Source organism: Carex rostrata, chromosome 1 (genome assembly GCF_964058835.1).
Source record: "Carex rostrata chromosome 1, lpCarRost1.2, whole genome shotgun sequence".
In the NCBI taxonomy this organism is placed as follows: domain Eukaryota; kingdom Viridiplantae; phylum Streptophyta; class Magnoliopsida; order Poales; family Cyperaceae; genus Carex; species Carex rostrata.
This window is the reverse complement of record NC_135918.1, coordinates 17783845-17801301: the sequence shown is the minus strand read 5'-3', so window position 1 is coordinate 17801301 and position 17457 is coordinate 17783845. Positions and strand designations below refer to the sequence as shown.

The window sequence follows — 17457 nt, the reverse complement described above, 5'->3', positions numbered from 1 at the left end:
GTATTCTTTAATTGTGTTGCTTTCTAATTGACAATGGATAACCGATACTCCAGAATTCCGGACAACTACACAAGCCAAGAACAGGTATTTGTTTCAATTGTTATACATATCTTTTGATTTTGGTTAGCATTTGTAGAATTTGGTTTTTTTGTTTTTGTATTGAGATTTTTGAAATGAGTACTGTTAGGGTTTTAATTAACCCCTCATTTGACCTGAATCGAGTAGATGAGAATCTCAGTTGTGTGACCCGATCAAGATAATTTTAATTTTAAATTTGTTGTGTGGATGCTTCATCCTAAAACTTTTCTTCTTTGTTTTTCCTTCCAGGTGAGAGAGGCTCTGCAGAAAGCAAATCTGGAGTCATCAAATCTTATTATCGGCATTGATTTCACAAAGAGCAATGAGTGGACAGGTTTTTGTCTTCTTCTTTTTTGCTTTTATTGGTTAATTATCTCTTCAATTAATCTAGGATTCCAATATGTGGGAACTACCCTTGGTAAAATTTACTCGGTTAAACCTTTTTGGTGAAATATATCAAATTTGGTTAGGCTTATGAGACTCAATTGTGTATACTTATCTTAATTTAATAGAAATAAGCTAATTAACTCTCAATTGTTTAATAATCAAAGCATAACTGATTTGCATTTGTCAGTTTTTGACCTGATTAGCATAGCAATCCTTGATTTAATTACAATTGTTTTGATTTTATTTTATTTTGGATTAATTGGTACATTAAAATGGGCAGGAAAACAGTCGTTTAATGGACTAAGCTTGCATCATATCGGCAAGACTAAAAACCCATATGAACAAGCAATATCTTGCATCGGTAACACCTTGTCGGGCTTTGATGAAGACAACAAAATACCATGTTTTGGATTTGGAGATGGTAAATTTCATTCTTGGGATTTTGTAATTTAGAAAAAATTTCTGTGTTCTTACTGTCATAGCATACCCATTTGCTTTGATTTGATGAGGTAAAATTAAGAAAGGGCAAGTCAATTGCATCTGAACTGATCAACTGAGAATATATATCAACTGAGACACTTGATGAATATATATCAACTAAAAGGGAAGTTCAAGAAGAAGCAAAGTTAGAAATTATATAATGTAGTTGTTGTTTTTTCACAACAGCCCTTACAAACAACTTAATTGACCACCACTGTAATGCACTAAAATCTTTTTGTGTGCTATTTATTTTCGAACTGATGTTGGTTTTAATTTGTTGTTAACAGCGTCAACAAAAGACAAAGATGTGTTCAGCTTTTATCAAGACGACAGGGCTTGCAATGGGATTGGCGAAGTTCAGGCACGATATAGGGAGCTTGTACCTGATAAGAGATTGTCTGGTAAATGCATTTACCCAAAGACTATTATACCCCTCCCCTGCAGGAATTGTTTGTCCTGCTAGATTGGTTACTTATTGCCATAGTTTAATTTGTTTTATTTTGTTGTTGTTGATCCTTGCTTAGTTGATTGGTTAATCACGATTCTCTTTTTTCTTTTTTGTGAGCTCAATTAAGGGATATATAAAGCTGTGGTGAAGTGTTGTTAAATACTGTAAGGCAAATAGAGATACCCTTTTACACAAATCACTTGAAAATCGAAAGAATTAAATTCAAAGTAATATGCAACTTTTTGTTTCAGTATTGATATATGAATGTGTAATTCTTCTTGCTTGCAATTTTAGTCCTTTCTTGTATTATTATTTTACTTTTAACCCATTATTTTCCTTAAATGTTCTTGTAGGGCCCACATCATTTGCTCCCATAATAAACAAGGCCGTGGATGTTGTTATAAGGAGTGGTCATCGCTACCATGTTTTACTTATAATTGCTGATGGACAGGTATATTGAAGCCTTAATACGAGGCATCATCGCCCCCCTTTCCTGACAGCCTCCCTTTTATTTTATTTTATTTTTATTTTTAGGGCTTCTATTAGGGTTTATTTTTTTCGGCAAAGTTGTTATTCATTAAGAGTTCTAGTTCTTAAAATTCTAGATAACCTTTACACTTTTTATTTTATTTTAAAAATACTTTACGATGCTTCCTCCTTTTGTTTGAGAAAGTAGGGAAGGGTTTAGTATTTTTGGGTTTAAAGTGGATACATATATCTTTGTAATTTTCTTGGTCTAGTGAATTAACTTTTATACTTTATACATATTTTAGTCGTTCAAGATTGAGTAGCACATATTTCTATTGACACAGGTCACCTCCAGTGGAACTGAAAAGTTAAGCTGCCAAGAGGAATGTACACAAAAGGCTATACAGAGGGCTAGGTAATTTTGAAAATTTTACTTCTTTTTTTTACTATTTTTTTAGAAATTTTGAAAATTATTTTTTCCAAAAAATGTAAAATTTGGTCTCCAATCACATTTTAATATGGAAATCATGTTGAGTAGTTCAGATCAACTATTTAAACTTTGAAAATGGAGATAAGAGCGTAAAGCACAAGAGGGTCTACGCTTTACAAATCACCTTAGCCCATCTCTGGTGTTCATTACAGTTATGTTGAATTGATTGAGGTTGTGTTATGTTCATTTTTTTGTTTTCAGCAATTTCCCGCTGTCAATAGTACTAGTTGGAGTCGGTGATGGCCCCTGGGATCTTGCAAACAATTATGATAACTGTTTACGTTCACGCCACTTTGATAATTTCCAGGTTTTGCACTAATTTACATTGTCTATGTTCTTAAAGCAAGAAATTTTAATTTATGTCATTTTTAGATTAAACATAAGAGCTATGTTGAATTACAATTATTCAATTACACCAGTAAGACATGGGGACTTCAGATCTACAATTGCACCAATAAAATTGGAGAAGATGGTAAAACCGTATAAATACCAACCAGTATCAAATTACCAGCATGTGCTGGTTGTGGTACAAAGCCGGTGCAGCTGCAAATCGCTGCCATACAAGTGCATTTTTCTTTTTATGTGCTTTTTGTTATAGATTTACTAATTATTACTGAGTTGAGCATCAACTGTTCTTCAAAGTCAAAGTAAAGATGCCAGTACAGCCCCTCCCCACCTCCAAATTCCAAACCCCTACTCCTAAAAGTTTTCCCTCACAAACAAATAAATAGAAGGATAAGAAAATCAAATTCTGGAACGATACAGTGATTTTTAGTTTAGCAAGATTGTGATCTTATTTCATAGTTCGAGTGAGGCTATGGTACTATGCATAGCGTGGATTGGTCCGTACTATGGATCAATATCTCTGTTTTCAAAGTCCAATTAGTTGATCTGAACCTTTTAACATGATCTCCATATGACAATGTACTTGTACATCACATTTTACATTCTTTTACAATTTTTCTACTATTTTTTTTAGATTGGTAGAAAATCACCTGATAAAAAAATTATGGACTATTCAAAAGTGGTGATTTTCTACCTGTATAAAAAAATATTAAAAAAAATTCTTAAAAATTTAAAAAATTTCAAGAAGTACATTTTCATATGGAGATTATGTTGAATAGTTCAGATCGACGATTTGGACTTCGAAAACAAAGATATTTATCCGTAGTATGGACCAATCCGCGCTATGCATGGTATTGGTACCATAGGCCATAGCCACACTTTTCATAGTTCTTATGAACTTGTAAATTTCACCAATATCATGTTATTATTTTCAGTTTGTAAATTTCACTGAGATAATGTCAATGAACATGCCTGATTCTGCAAAGGAGGCACAATTTGCTCTACAAGCACTCATGGAAATACCATTGCAGTATGCTGCAATTCAGGGACTTGGCATTTTTGGGGCCCCACCTAGACGCTCCATTCCACAAATTTCTAGTGGGGCCGGCTTCAAATCAGTGGTCCAGACGTTTGACCATCCCGTTGTGTATGATGCTAGCCAGGTAAAGCCCTCTGACCAACTTATAATTTTGCACAAGTCAGGCTATGTTACTATGCATAGCGCATATGGACCCGTACTATGAATCATTATCTTCGTTTTGAAAGTTCAAATAGTTGATCCGAACCGTTCAACATGATCTGTATATAGAATTGTACTTGCAGACTTAATTTTACATTGTTTACTATATTTTAGGTAGGTAGACAATTGCTATTTTTGAATGGTCTAGAATCTTTAGATCAAGTGATTTTCTACCTATCTGAACAAATAGTAAAAAAATTGTAAAAAATAGAAAATTTGATCTACAAGTACATTTTCATATGGAGATCATGTTGAATGGTCCGGATCGACTGTTTGAACCTCGAAAATGGAGATATCGATCCATTGTTCGGACCAATATGCTCTATGCATAGTACTGTAGCCTCACTCTGTAATTTTGCAGCTTATTCATTGGTAGTCAGGCCTGATACTGGTACTGGTCAGGTCCAAAAAAACTTTTCTGGTTTTAGTACTAGTCTTTTCTTGCTTGTTGACTGTTGTTTAAATGGTAGTTTTGGGCAATGACTAACCTGTATGTTATTATCATTCTCAGTTGTCATAGTTAATTTGTGTTAGTATCAGATTAGCTAATTAAACATAATTGTATCAGTAGCTAACATAATTTTGCAAAATGACCATGATTTGAATCTGTATCAGATCTGTGAAAGTCCGAAATCTTTAACAAACAATATTAATTCAAAATGCAGACAAATTAAAAAATTTAATCATTAGACTAAAAATACAGATAATTTATTAAACATAATTGAGTTACAATGATGATGCATTAACAATTCAGAAAATTACGCGTAATTTGTTTTGACTCATCAGGAAAAAAGAATCACTTATACACAAATCACCAAAATAAATAGGTTAATTAACACCATGTCCATAGATACTATTTAACTGATATTATGTTATTTAAATATAATTGATTAACTTTATTATAAATAAACAAATCATGATTATTTGTGTCATAACCATATACAATGGACTATTGATTATTGTAATATTGGATATATATTAACGGCTTAGTTAATCTCTTATATAATATATCACACGTATAAAAAACACTAAATCATCATTATATAAATAGTGTCGGTTATGTTGTGAATAATAGGAGATCAGGTCTATACCCCTACATGCCCGCATACAAGGAGGCCTACACCGAGTACAAAGCAACCGGTTCAGGCGAGGATCTGGCAGGGTATCCAGAGCAGTATCTTCATTCTCTCGCTTGCTTGGCCTTAATTTCAGGTGTGCCATTTTTGTAGCATTCTTTTTAGATTTCATTTATCTTAATTAGGATAGGAATTGTTTGTGCACAAATGCATTTTATAAATTTCATTCATTCATTTTCAACTGTTTTGTATTTAATGATTTGCGCAAATCCCCAAAACTCAAATAAATTAGTTTACAATAGGAATAGCTTAATTAATTATTACTGTTAGTGTAAATTCGTTTTATTATATTATTATATTATTTTCATTATATTTTTCTTTTGGGTAAATTTATACTCATGTATTTTCTTTTGGTAAATTTGCATGTTGGCATGCCTTTTTAAAGCAAATGACAGGGTAGATGTACTTATTTAAAAATTTGTTTATTATTTTATTATTTTATTATTTGTTTATTATACTTTTTTTTAAACTTGCATATCGAGTTATAGACTTTAGAAGTTAATTTCTATGTTCAATTGTGAATAAAATGTTTCTGTTCCGAGAGATTCGACATTTCGACTCTGGAAAGGATTGATTCGACATTTTGCTTTGTAGGTTCTTAGGTACGTAGACAGATGACTTAGCTAGGATTTTTGTTCATGCCATGATTTTTATCTTTTTTTTGTTAGGATCTTTTATTAATTTGTTCTAACAAGTATTGGTACTAGTGCATATTAGATTCATTCAAAGCATGTATATATATTCCTCCATGGCTGTTGTATTCATTTATTTTATTTTGGTGACACGTATTGTAAGGATATTTTAATATTTTGTTATATAAATGAATGACTTGTATTATTATTTTGGCTTATTTTGTTGTTTGTATTCATTCAGCCTTTCACATATAAGAGAAATTATTTCTTGTGACTTGTCATCTTATTCTGAAATAGGCATTTAAATATTATATTTTGGGAATTCTATGGAGTGCTATACGTAGTGTGATTTTTTATTTATTTTTTACTTTGGATATGGAATTAGAGTTATTAAGTTCGGGATTCTGTACCCTTGAAGTAATTCAAATAAAGATGAGTTACCATACTTATTGATTGAATTTGGACTTGGTTTTGAAGGAATCTGACCCCCTTTGAATTTGCTTTTTGTTTGATTGATTTCTATGGTCGTTTTTAAATTTTATTTGAACTTTTTTGTGTGTAGTTTATAATGTTTATATAGATGTATTGGAGTTAAATGGGCTTTATAGGAATGTATTGGGATTTTTCTGGGTTTGTAGGTAAGTTAATAATGTTTATATAGGTGTTTATATACGATTTATTTGGATTTTGGATTACTCTATAAGGTCAGAAGGGTATTATTGGAAATGTAAAATTTTCTCAGGAACTTATGGGGGGGGGGGGGGGGGGGGGGGGGGTCAATTGGTCACTTTTCCATCTCCTAAGGGCCTCTCCATGAAGCATGAAAACCTATAAGGTTTTATGTGCATATTTCCAGAAAGAGCGATTGAGATACTTAAGTTTGTTCGGGTTATATTGCAGAGTTTCCTTCTAAGATGAAATCGAATCTTTAGGCCCTCTTCGTGAGGCATGAAAACCTAAAAGGTTTTATATGCATATTTCCAGGAACGGCGTTTGAGACACTTAAAGTTTCTTGGGGTTATTTTGCAAACATTCCTTCTAAGAGGAAATCGGACCTTTCCAAAACTCGTGTTTCTTGATGGACCTGAGGGTTGAGAATCCGATAACAGATATAATTGCCTTGTACCGGGGATTCGATTGGTATAAGTTATCGGCTATTGATAAATACCTAAATGGGCAGAAAATAAGGGCCTCTTTTCCCGACTGAGCTGAGAATCGATTTCCCTTGATTTTAGCTATTCCTTGTGCACAGAGTATCGTAAGGTCATGTAGAACGAATTACTGTCATTAATTTCAAAAATTGATCATCGAGAATAATATGTTCACCTAAGGTAAATAAATACCAATAAATTAATCCTTCGACCTATTTCCTATTACTACAAGTCTACAACAAGTATTTATGAATTCGAGTTGAACCTGCAAGTAATTCATATTTTATGAAAATATTCAAGTTTTAAGGATTACATATTTATATGGCATATTAAAATATCAAATATTTTTAATTATTACATCATCATCATCATCTATATTGTCAAATTCTGATATTCGAATTATTGATTTAAAAACAACATAATAAATAAATTTAACATTTTATAATTTTTTTTTTATAATAAATAATATTCGAAGTATCTATTATGGTACCAAACCACTAGTACCAAACCTGACAATAGAAAACATGCTAGAATCCTACAAAAAATACACGAAAAACATGCGTAGCCTACTGCATCAACTACCAAAATCTCCATGCAAAGCGCAGAAAGGGAGATTTTGGTAGCCTATCCCAATAGCCTACTCCGAATAGCCTATATCCCAAACATAGCCTATTCTTAAAAAGCATAAAAACAAATACCAAATAGGCTATTCCGAATAGCCTATATCTCAAACATAGCCTATATCCCAAAAATAGCCTATTCCGAATAGCCAACCAACAAAACCAGAACACATCAACTGCTGTTACTCCTCTCTTCTTGACTTTGTCTTTCGTCAAACTCGTATCCTGTAAAAGCACATCAGCACATATTATTAATATGTAAAACATCAGCTGGGATAATTAATGGTAATTTAAGTATTGAGCCATCTCCCCTAGATTTCACGCAAAACTTTGCTAAAGAAAGAATGTGTCTCGAGATTTTAGTTTCAACATTTTATATTTTGTGAAAGTTTTAGGGTTGTAAGGCATATAGAAGCAACAACATTTTTTTTGCTAACTCCAACAATTTTAACAACAAAGATAATATTAAATCTCTCTTATAGTTATTTTAACATAATTTCCATGAGACATACCTTAAAAAAATTATGCTGACCATTTCCACACCTTCACACCAGTTCCATCACCAGTGAAAAAGATTCCACAGGGCCCCGTTTGCATTGTCCGGACCTCTTGCTTTGCAAAGATTCTCCCCATCTCATTAAATCTATCCAAAAATACCAAAAACAAACATATGTAATATAGAAAATAATGATCCAGCTACTTTGGATAATGTTTCCTTGATAAGAAAGACTTACGAGGGAAGATCATAGAGGCGAACAGTATTATCATTCAGTGAACATAGCAATACCGACTTTCCTTTAAGATCATTTATTCCACATAGCGCGAGTACTCCCTGACATCGAAAGAAACAAAACGGGGGATAAATTAAGCAATTGATTCTTTTATTTTATATCTCATGCACCAGATAATCAAGACATTCAGTCAAGACTGAGGAACATAGAACTATTTACTATTTACTAATACAAAACAGTTGAGGGATTAAAAAAATAAAAATAAACAAAGAGTGCTTACATGTTCCTCGTTATGAGTATGTGTGACCTCCAGCTGTTCTTCGTTGTTGGTAGACCAGAACTGAAAGGAAGGAAAAAAGTACAAATTAGAATATTGACAACGATACATGTTAACAACTATCATACGAGCCATTTGATAACATATATAATCATGCCGGCAATTGTTCCATTGATTATATACATGACTTCATGGCTCACTAAAATCAAGTTTGACTGGAATTTTCTAAACTGAAAAATGAAGATAATGACCTTCACTGTGTTGTCTAAGGAGCATGATATTAGAAATGGCCCCCACAACAGCAAAGACATGACAGCATTTGTATGGTCCGGAATTGTCTGGACGCACTGCAGTGTTGTCAGGTCCCAAGCCTAATGCATTTTGTAAATCCATTTAATTATGTATGCGAAAGGCAGAACAACAACAAATTGGATTAGAAGAAGAAAAGTTCCACTTGAAAATCTGTATCAGAAGGTCTGGTACCAATGCTAGTTCTATAGAGGCTGATAATTTGCCATTCAAAATAGTAAACCTCATAAGACTGTCAGATACCAATACTGTATTGGTCACGTCATGCACTGGGATCGCTACTATCAGTTAATAATAAAGTTGTGCAAGTTGAAGAACAAAATGAACCCACCTACTGGGCATTACTTTATTTGGTACAGAATGAGGCACCTTAGTTACAATGAAAATCAATAAGGGAAATTGAGTGGGAATATATGGACTCACTTTGATAGTATGATCCATAGAGCCTGAATAAAGTTTCGTGCCTCCTACAACCAATGCAATGACAGCACCACAGTGACCAATAAGAGAAACTGGAGGCTCGAAACAATTTGTTTGTGCTCTGAATCTCCACACAAATATTTTCCCATCCTATAATTTATTTAAAAGTAAATTGACTTTTATTTATTTAATAAGTTGTAAAATGGAACTTATCAACAATATTTGAAGGACTTACTTTTGTCCCTGCGAACAACATATTATTGGCAGCCACTAGTACATATACCTGACCCATGGGACCAGAAAGGCTCATTTGTGCACTAGTCTGTGTATTCCATAACTAAATAAATTCACAAAAAAAAAAAAAAAATAGAGAGAACAGTTAGATGTGAATGGCATCTATATATCCTAAGGGCAGGTTCCAAATTATGACGACCAATTAAATGTATTTGGATATATAAAGCCAACATTTATAGCGACTGAAACTAGCAGAACATTTCTTTTGAGAAACAATAAGGGTCAATCTCCTATTTTATATTAACCTTGGTTGGTTACATGTTGGTTTCCTGAGTTTGGAACCGCAGTGGTGGAGTGAGTGATGAGGTGTAAAAGAAATTAAGAAAATGAAAAGAGAGTGTGAAAAGGCGGAGAAAAATGAAAAGAAAAAAAACCCCAAAAAACACAGAAACAAACCAGAACATTTGAGAATGACAGCACTAGCTAATTAAAAAGATTAATTTCAGAAACATAGTGGCAAAATTTTCAATGCTACAAGTTACAACTACATTTTTTCATCAAATTTGTCAATATTAACTGGGTTTTATTTGTGAATATACCAAAAATTTATGCGTCAGATGATGCAAATAGAAGAACAACTGTTATATATCCAGTTATCAGAAGTGCTCAGTGCACCATGCAAAAGCCCCAAAAGATAAAACTATTATTTAGGGAAAAAGGAATACTATGATAGACTTGGGGATGCCAACAAATAAGCAGGGCCCGTCACTAATCATGCAACCGACTTCACCACCCATACCAAATGTTGTCACACACTACCATACAGAAATAAAACACCATTAATACAAGTCAAGTCAAAAGATGATAAACAATTTTTCAAGGTTTGAAATGAATAATTATTCCAAGATGCCCAACTACCTGCCCGGTATGGCAATCCCACATTTTGACTGTCCCGTCCTTACTTCCAGAGAAAAGCTTGTCAGATCCTGATGGTGCTATGGCCGATATAGCCTGCAAGATTTTTTTTTATCAATAGTCGGTAAAATATCAAAACTACTAGTGAGAAAAAAGGAAAAGGCTTGACCTGTTGGTGTCCTTTTAGGGTTGTCATGAGATAAAACTCGCCACCAATGAACCCAGAATGTGAACATCTAAATCTGTCATTGTAGGGGCAGCTTCCTGACAACAAGTGCTTACATGGTTTATCACCTTGGCCTGTGCCAACACCTCCATTTAACCTCCCTGTGTTCTCTCCATTTTTGTTGACAGTACCAGCGAATATCATATGCGGTATGAGTTTCAGCATTAGCGCCTCACCAGAACTATTGCCAGATCTTTGAAGATGATCAAAGCTAAATACAACCCTATAACTTGCTGATGCTATAAGAAAAAAGAATAATTGAGGAACCAATAATTTCATTTAAAATAAAATGAAGGCATGGATATGTTTTTTTTTCCCTGAAGTATATATTAAAGAAAAGAAGAAACCTACCATCTCCAAGTGCAACATGGGAAATCGAATTATGATCAACAACTGTATCCGTGGATTCTTCAGAAATTAGAATTGGTTCTCCATACGGATTACGAGAATCAGGGATATGATGAATTCTTAATTCATTAAATGAATTCTTGCCTGTTGAGAAAAAATTTTTAGTGTTCAGTTAATCGCATTTTCAACAAAATCGAAACCAATATGTAAAAAGATTCACAGATAAACAAAATTGTACCAATACCCTCATTGCTTTTAATGAAATGACTGTCTGTTGTTATAATCGTGCATTCAAGTTCCGCTATCCGAGGTGCTGCCAAGGGCTGCCAATGCAATCGATCACAATTTAGTAACAAATGATTTTAATAGACAGCATTTGGCATGTTCAACATCAGAAAGAAATTCAGAATCACAATTTAGTAAATCTTAATGTAATTTTGTACGCATTTTGTATTAGGAGCACTTACATATCAATGCATATATATATTAGCATCACTGATGATATATGTAATATACCTGACCATCTCTACCTTGAACAACTCTCGCCGTTTCAATTCCCGGGGCACAAGTAATCCCTGTAGAAAGAACACAAAATTTAATTAACCTCCATGTTCTTATAAGTCAAATATAAGTTTTGAAAGTTCAAACAGTCGATCCAAACCATTCAACATGATCTCCATATTAATATGTGTTTGGAGACCAAATTCAGAACTTGATTGCTGGTCACCCATGAATCCAAATTCAGAACTTGAGTCGTAAAAGGGAAAGAATGTAGAAAAGGAGATTGGGAGAAATGGAGAATGGTTTAGCCCCGTTCCGCCCCTGTCAGTTAAGTTATTGCTTTATTGTGTTGGATTTGAATGAGGAAGAGAAACAAAGCAGAGCAAATAAGCAATCTTTCTCTTCTCTTCTCTTCTCTTCTATCAATTTCGGATCACCGAAATTAATCCGAATTAGTTAGGGGACCAAAAATCGTATAAGATTTTGAGGATAGGCAAGGCTTAAATAGAGAGGAAGATAGACATAGTGCAAAAGGAGAAGAAAACAAATAACTCCGACCAATTGAATTCGCACTCGCCGCGCCGACTAACGAAGTTTCTAGAGTAGTCAGTCGGTGGAACGGATAATAACAGAATATTTCTAGAATACTGAGTCGGGAGAAGGGATAGTAACAGAATATTTCTCTTTAGATCAAGCCCGTCGAAACAGAATCTGCACGAATATTGAAGGATAGGATTCCGATCTTACGATCTAAATATAAACAGAACTATTCCGTTACCATAGAGAATAAATACCTGAAAACTGAGCACTCCAACTTGCTTGACGAAGTATAATTGTGATTGACCATTTGACTATCTCTATCTTCCTTTTTATTTGCTTCAAACACGCCCTAATTAAGAACACGCGTTGTTTGCGCGGCGAGAATTCGAGATAATGTGTTGTTGGTATAGATTGGCGCCAAAAGTCAGCTTATTAATAACGCAAAGGATAAGCAAGGCAAAAGTCCGCTTATTAGTGACGCAAACGATAAGCAATGCAGCCTATTTCATCATTGTACCTACTGTTTCATTTTTGATGACATGTCATTGGTGATTGGACCTACTTGATTGGGGATTTAAATCTGGTCCTATTCTCAAGAAAAGGATTCTCTTATTTTTCAATCTAAACTGTTCAAAATCGATCAAACAGTTCAAATTATATCTGATTCATTTTAATATATTATATTGATATAAATAAAAAAAGTAATTGAAGCCGTTTGATCGACTTTGAACAGTTTAGATTAAAGAATAAGAGGATGCTCATTTTCTAGAAAAGGAGCAGCTTGGAATCCCTTGATTGGATATGTAGTACACTGAAAAACAAAACTTTATTTGCGGATAATATATATAAAGTTGCCTTCCGAGAAATTTGGTCTACGTAAATTTCTAGAAATAGCTACGAAGACCATCAGAGTAGACAAATGGAAATTGTAATCTTCTATTTTACAGTCAGAAATTTTAGATCAAATTCAACATATACAAAATTTTGAAATATGGGTTGAGTGCTGCATAATCTATTTCATTCAATAATAATAGTTTTCTTATTCAATTTAAAATTAAAACATAATAAAATAGTTAAAGTCATTTTGAAAGGAAAAAAAAAAAGCTCTTATTTGTATTTTAAATTATTTGTTAAATTGATCTATTGTTTTAAAAAAACTCTAGATTATGTAATTGCTTAGTCTTTCCGAAACACTTTGTTCGTATTTTCTCAATAGTAAAAAACGATTTAATATCACAGTACTAAAACTATTGCTAACAATAAATAGTTAAATATTGTCTTAAGGTAAAACTTCTAATTTTTTGTAAGAGGAGAGATTCACTTACACCCTTTTTTAATGACACCGAATTACACCCTACATTTTTAAAGTTCGAACAATCAATCCAAATCGTTCAACATGATGGATATATTAAATTGTACTTGCATATCAAATTTTACATTTTTTTTTTAATTTGTTTACTAGTTATCAAGATGGGTGTGAAAATTCAATGATCTGAAAACAACGATTTTGTAAAATACTTAATAAATAGTAAAAAAAAAAAAAAAAAAACTGTAAAATTCGATATGCAAGTACATTTTAATATGCTGACAATGTTAAACGATTTGGATCATCTGTTTAGATTTTGAAAACTTTAAAAATATAAGGTGTAATCGAGTATCACCAAAAAGGGTGTAAGTAGGTCCCTCCTCTTCTTATAATTCCAATTTCCTAGTGTGAATTAAGATCTCATTTTGTCCTTTTTACATGAATTATTAATTCATATCCGAAACTTAAAAGATACCTCTACCCATAAGGCCATAACTAAAGCTTTCTTAATTTCTATTTATGGATTAGAATAGTCAAGCGCGAGCTCTTTGATATTGATTACAATTTAATTCAAATTTTATTAACATATTGCTCCAGAATTAATAAGATGATTTTCTTTTCTTTTTTCACAAATTTTAAATTAAAGTGAAGGATTAATTATCATTGGCAGTCACTAATGTGGAAAGTCAATTTTAATTAATGTAAACGATAAATAATTGTTTTAGCAAGTTTTTCAGTTTTATCTGAATCCCTTCACTTTTTGCCTCTTCTTTTTGTTCTCTAAAATTTTCTGCGGCGAAAACCAAATATCGCCTATTTTGTTTGCACCATTCCCGTCCATCGAGAATCAAGCAACTTGACTGTTGACTGACAAATGTGTGCACGTGGCGGCCATCTAAATTTGTGGGACAAATACCAACGATGTGATCGATCGAGCCACAGCGCGTCACAGCAGGGAAGGTCGGCAGGTGTGATTGAGCCGGATGTGTGGACTCGGATCGAATCGGACATGCATGAGCTTAGGGTAAGGCCCGCCCTCCGACCCTATCCGATCACATTACATGCAATTATGTATATAATTTTTAAAATATCTTGTATATTTTTTTAATTTACTATATATTTAAAAAAAATAATATTATACATAAATTTAGAATTATATTTATGTATTTGTTCAATAATTATTTTTAATAAAATATAAATATATATTTATTTAAATATTATTTTTTTTAGTAGAATTGAAGGTCAAGTCATCAAACTATTTAATATCCACAATGAATTAGTCCTTCCGAATTTCGAACATGATTTTTCATATAGAAAGCATTGTCATCGTCATTAAACCAAAGGTTGATTCTCATATATTTATTAAAGTATGAACACAAAATGGAGACTTTTTATAAATAGAATCAAATTTAAATATTTTAACAAAATAAGTATACTGAATTTCTTTTTATGAAAAACAACAGTTTAATATTATATGTAACGGGTCAAAAGTCAAAACATATATTTATCAAAAAAAATGTTATGTAAATCATGCACATGCATCTTCAATCAATATATGGTCAAAAGTCTCATTTTCTTTATCCGGACTTTTATCTTTTCATGGTTTAAAGAGAGCCGATGAAAAAGGGGAAATGCAAAATAAAGAATCCAGAAGATACAAAAAGGAACATTAATGCAGCTAATTGATTGGGTCGACATGTTGTCCTTTTTGGACTTTGGATATGTAATTAGAGTTATTAAGTTCGGGATTCTTTACCCTTGAAGTAATTCAAATAAAAATTGAGTTACCATGCTTACTGATTGAATTTGGACTTGGTTTAAAGGAATCTGACCCCCTTTGAATTTGCTTTTTGTTTGATTGATTTCTATGGGTCCTTTTTAAATTTTATTTGAACTTTTTTTTGTGGAGCTTATGATGTTTATATAGATAAGTTTACAAGGACTTGCAAATTCCAAAAACCTTTTTTGAACTTTTTGTTGTGGATAACTTTTTTTTTCTGGGTTTATAGATAAGTTAATAATGTTTATATAGGTGTTTATATACAATTTATTTGGATTGTGGATTACTCTATAAGGTCACAAGGGTATTATTGCAAATGTAAAATTTTCTCAGGAGCTTATAGGTAATCAAAGAGTTCTTTTTGTTGTGAAATCGAATCTTAAGGTCTTCTTCGTGACTCTGACTCGTGAGGCATGAAAACCTAAAAGGTTTTATGTGCATATTTCCAGGAAAGACGTTTGAGATACTTAAAGTTTCTTCGGGTTATTTCGCAAACATTCCTTCTAAGATGAAATCGGACCTTTACAAGAAACATGGAACTGGTACGGTACCGTTACAAGAATAAATAAATAAATTCAATGAATGATTCGAGGTAGGGAAAAGACATCTTCTCACCCAGTGACATCACTATGATTGCATCACCTTTGACTTTATTATATATGACGGAGGTGCAAGACATGGCACGTGACGTAACCACGTGAACATATTTAATATTGAGGAGTGATCAAATGCACCCAAATTTTTGTGCACCCAGATGTATTCTATTCTTTTTCTTTATTTTCAAAGTCTGAATAGGCAATCCAAACCGTTAGATGCAATCTATATATTAAGATGTGCTTGGAGACCAAATTTTACATTTTTTGGAATTTTTTTTACTATTTATTAAGCCACTTTGAAAAATCGCTGATCCAATGGTCCAGAAAATGTAAAATTAGCTATTTTCAAAGTGGCTTAATAAATAGTAAAAAAATTTCAAAAAATATAAAATTTGGTCTCCAATCACATCTTAATATATAGATCGCATCTAACGGTTCGGATTGACTATTCAGACTTTGAAAACAGAGAAAAAGGATTTGAAAGATTGGGTGGATTACTCTTTAATATTAGATTTTTTTTTTCATTTTACAATTTTCATAATTTTTTCTTAATAAACTTAAATTAATGCTAGAAATATAATTAAACAAGATCACATGTATCCCGTTACGTTTAATTACGATATGTGTGGTCATGATATTACTAAGTGTTTAGTTATGATCATTTTTGCTTAATTAATTACGAGTTTTTACCACCTCAGGTAGAGTACAAATACTCACGATCAAACCAAAAGTAATATAGTGTCTATTTTGATATAGGGGCTCCATTTTGAGATTTATATCAGATTAAAACTGACGACTCATATTTCATTGTACTCAGTCAGGTATTGCAGTGAATTTGAATTTATTGATCTAGCATAATATAATAAGTAAAAACTTGACTTGATCACTCCATCAGAGCTAGATTTAATAAGAATCAAACTTAGCATAAAAATTTAGAATAAAATATTACGAGTAGTGTAAAATTAATCACCTAATTTAGCATGAAAAACTCATATGATTAATTCATATTTAGTTTTGATTTTATAACTAGAAAGTTTAATTTTGCCTTTGTATTACATGACATGACATATCATTCAAGTCACAACGTAACTAATTATCATATAAATTTACATATGACCGATTTAGTTGCATCACCTCTGACATAAACAATAACTGACGGTGACCAAAAGTCCTTTTTTTATTAAATCTTTTGCTAATTAAGACGTTCATTCAAACAAGTTCATGCCGTTTCTTTTAATTTTCCACTCTTTTTCTGTTAGATTGGTTCTGTCACTTTTGTAAAGGACAAGCTGGAAAACTACTTGATTGGAAATGTAGCACACTCAGAAGAAAAATCCATTTGCGGATGATATAAATAAAGGGACCTTCCGAGAAATTTGCTTCACATAATTCCAATTTGATAGAGATAAAGACAAGCCAACAAAATGGAAAGTCACTTCCTGCAAATATAAATTGTAATGCACATCTAACTGTAATCTTTAAAAGTTAAAACTATTTTTTTTTTTTTATCAAAAGCTCCAATATTTCTCATTATCTTTTAAATATTATTTTTGAGAATTAAACATGCATTCTCTTTTTTGATGATAAGGTGGCAAATAGATATCCTATAATTTGAGTTGAGTTATGGTACTTCACCAAGTAAAGTGAATGTTTTACTTCTAAAATTTTTATACATAAGAAAATAAAAAAATATGTACATTAAAAATAAAAATTATCATGTACAAATTTGAAAAATGGAAAGGCATTAGGGGGCAATGGCATCCCGCAAGGACGCTATGGCACACTCAAGACCGTGAAAA

The 17457-nt window shown here is 32.3% G+C and overlaps 2 protein-coding genes across 5 annotated transcripts; one reads left to right on the top strand and one right to left on the bottom strand.

Moving 5' to 3' along the window:
* Nucleotides 1-6111, top strand: LOC144561975 (E3 ubiquitin-protein ligase RGLG1-like). Of its 3 annotated transcripts, XM_078311091.1 has the most exons (10): nucleotides 1-84; nucleotides 328-412; nucleotides 746-886; nucleotides 1233-1346; nucleotides 1747-1844; nucleotides 2206-2276; nucleotides 2553-2658; nucleotides 3632-3859; nucleotides 5012-5148; nucleotides 5667-6111. In XM_078311091.1, the coding sequence occupies exons 1-10, from the start codon at nucleotides 34-36 to the stop codon at nucleotides 5680-5682; spliced, it is 1047 nt and encodes a 348-aa protein (XP_078167217.1). In that variant the 5' UTR covers nucleotides 1-33; the 3' UTR covers nucleotides 5683-6111. The 3 variants fall into 3 exon arrangements, with proteins under 3 accessions (XP_078167217.1, XP_078167210.1, XP_078167225.1); XM_078311084.1 differs by lacking the exon at nucleotides 5667-6111 and having other exon boundaries at nucleotides 5012-5243; XM_078311099.1 differs by lacking the exons at nucleotides 746-886; nucleotides 5667-6111 and having other exon boundaries at nucleotides 5012-5243.
* A 1268-nt stretch (nucleotides 6112-7379) lies between these two features.
* LOC144575746 (zinc finger CCCH domain-containing protein 17-like) lies at nucleotides 7380-11964 on the bottom strand. Of its 2 annotated transcripts, none has more exons than XM_078326016.1 (14): nucleotides 11597-11964; nucleotides 11452-11510; nucleotides 11174-11258; nucleotides 10939-11079; nucleotides 10531-10826; nucleotides 10365-10457; nucleotides 10172-10261; nucleotides 9448-9549; nucleotides 9216-9362; nucleotides 8735-8854; nucleotides 8487-8546; nucleotides 8210-8307; nucleotides 7988-8118; nucleotides 7380-7700 (listed from the first exon to the last, which is right to left on the bottom strand). In XM_078326016.1, exons 1-13 carry the CDS (start codon nucleotides 11664-11666, stop codon nucleotides 7998-8000), a joined length of 1482 nt encoding a protein of 493 aa, XP_078182142.1. In that variant the 5' UTR covers nucleotides 11667-11964; the 3' UTR covers nucleotides 7380-7700; nucleotides 7988-7997. The 2 variants fall into 2 exon arrangements, with proteins under 2 accessions (XP_078182142.1, XP_078182213.1); XM_078326087.1 differs by having other exon boundaries at nucleotides 11180-11258.
* Nucleotides 11965-17457: the final 5493 nt, after the last annotated feature.

Excerpts from the sequence above, each read along its gene's own strand:
- LOC144575746 (XM_078326016.1), bottom strand. The coding sequence starts at position 11,666 with ATGGGTGACCAGCAATCAAGTTCTGAATTTGGTCTCCAAACACATATT. Across the intron at positions 10,458-10,530 it reads CCCTAAAAGGACACCAACAG|GCTATATCGGCCATAGCACC; the intron begins GTCAAGCCTTTT and ends AAAATCTTGCAG. Across the intron at positions 8,119-8,209 it reads CGCCTCTATGATCTTCCCTC|ATTTAATGAGATGGGGAGAA; the intron begins GTAAGTCTTTCT and ends ATTTTTGGATAG.
- LOC144561975 (XM_078311084.1), top strand. The coding sequence starts at position 34 with ATGGATAACCGATACTCCAGAATTCCGGACAACTACACAAGCCAAGAA. Across the intron at positions 1,845-2,205 it reads TTATAATTGCTGATGGACAG|GTCACCTCCAGTGGAACTGA; the intron begins GTATATTGAAGC and ends CTATTGACACAG. Across the intron at positions 2,659-3,631 it reads GCCACTTTGATAATTTCCAG|TTTGTAAATTTCACTGAGAT; the intron begins GTTTTGCACTAA and ends TATTATTTTCAG.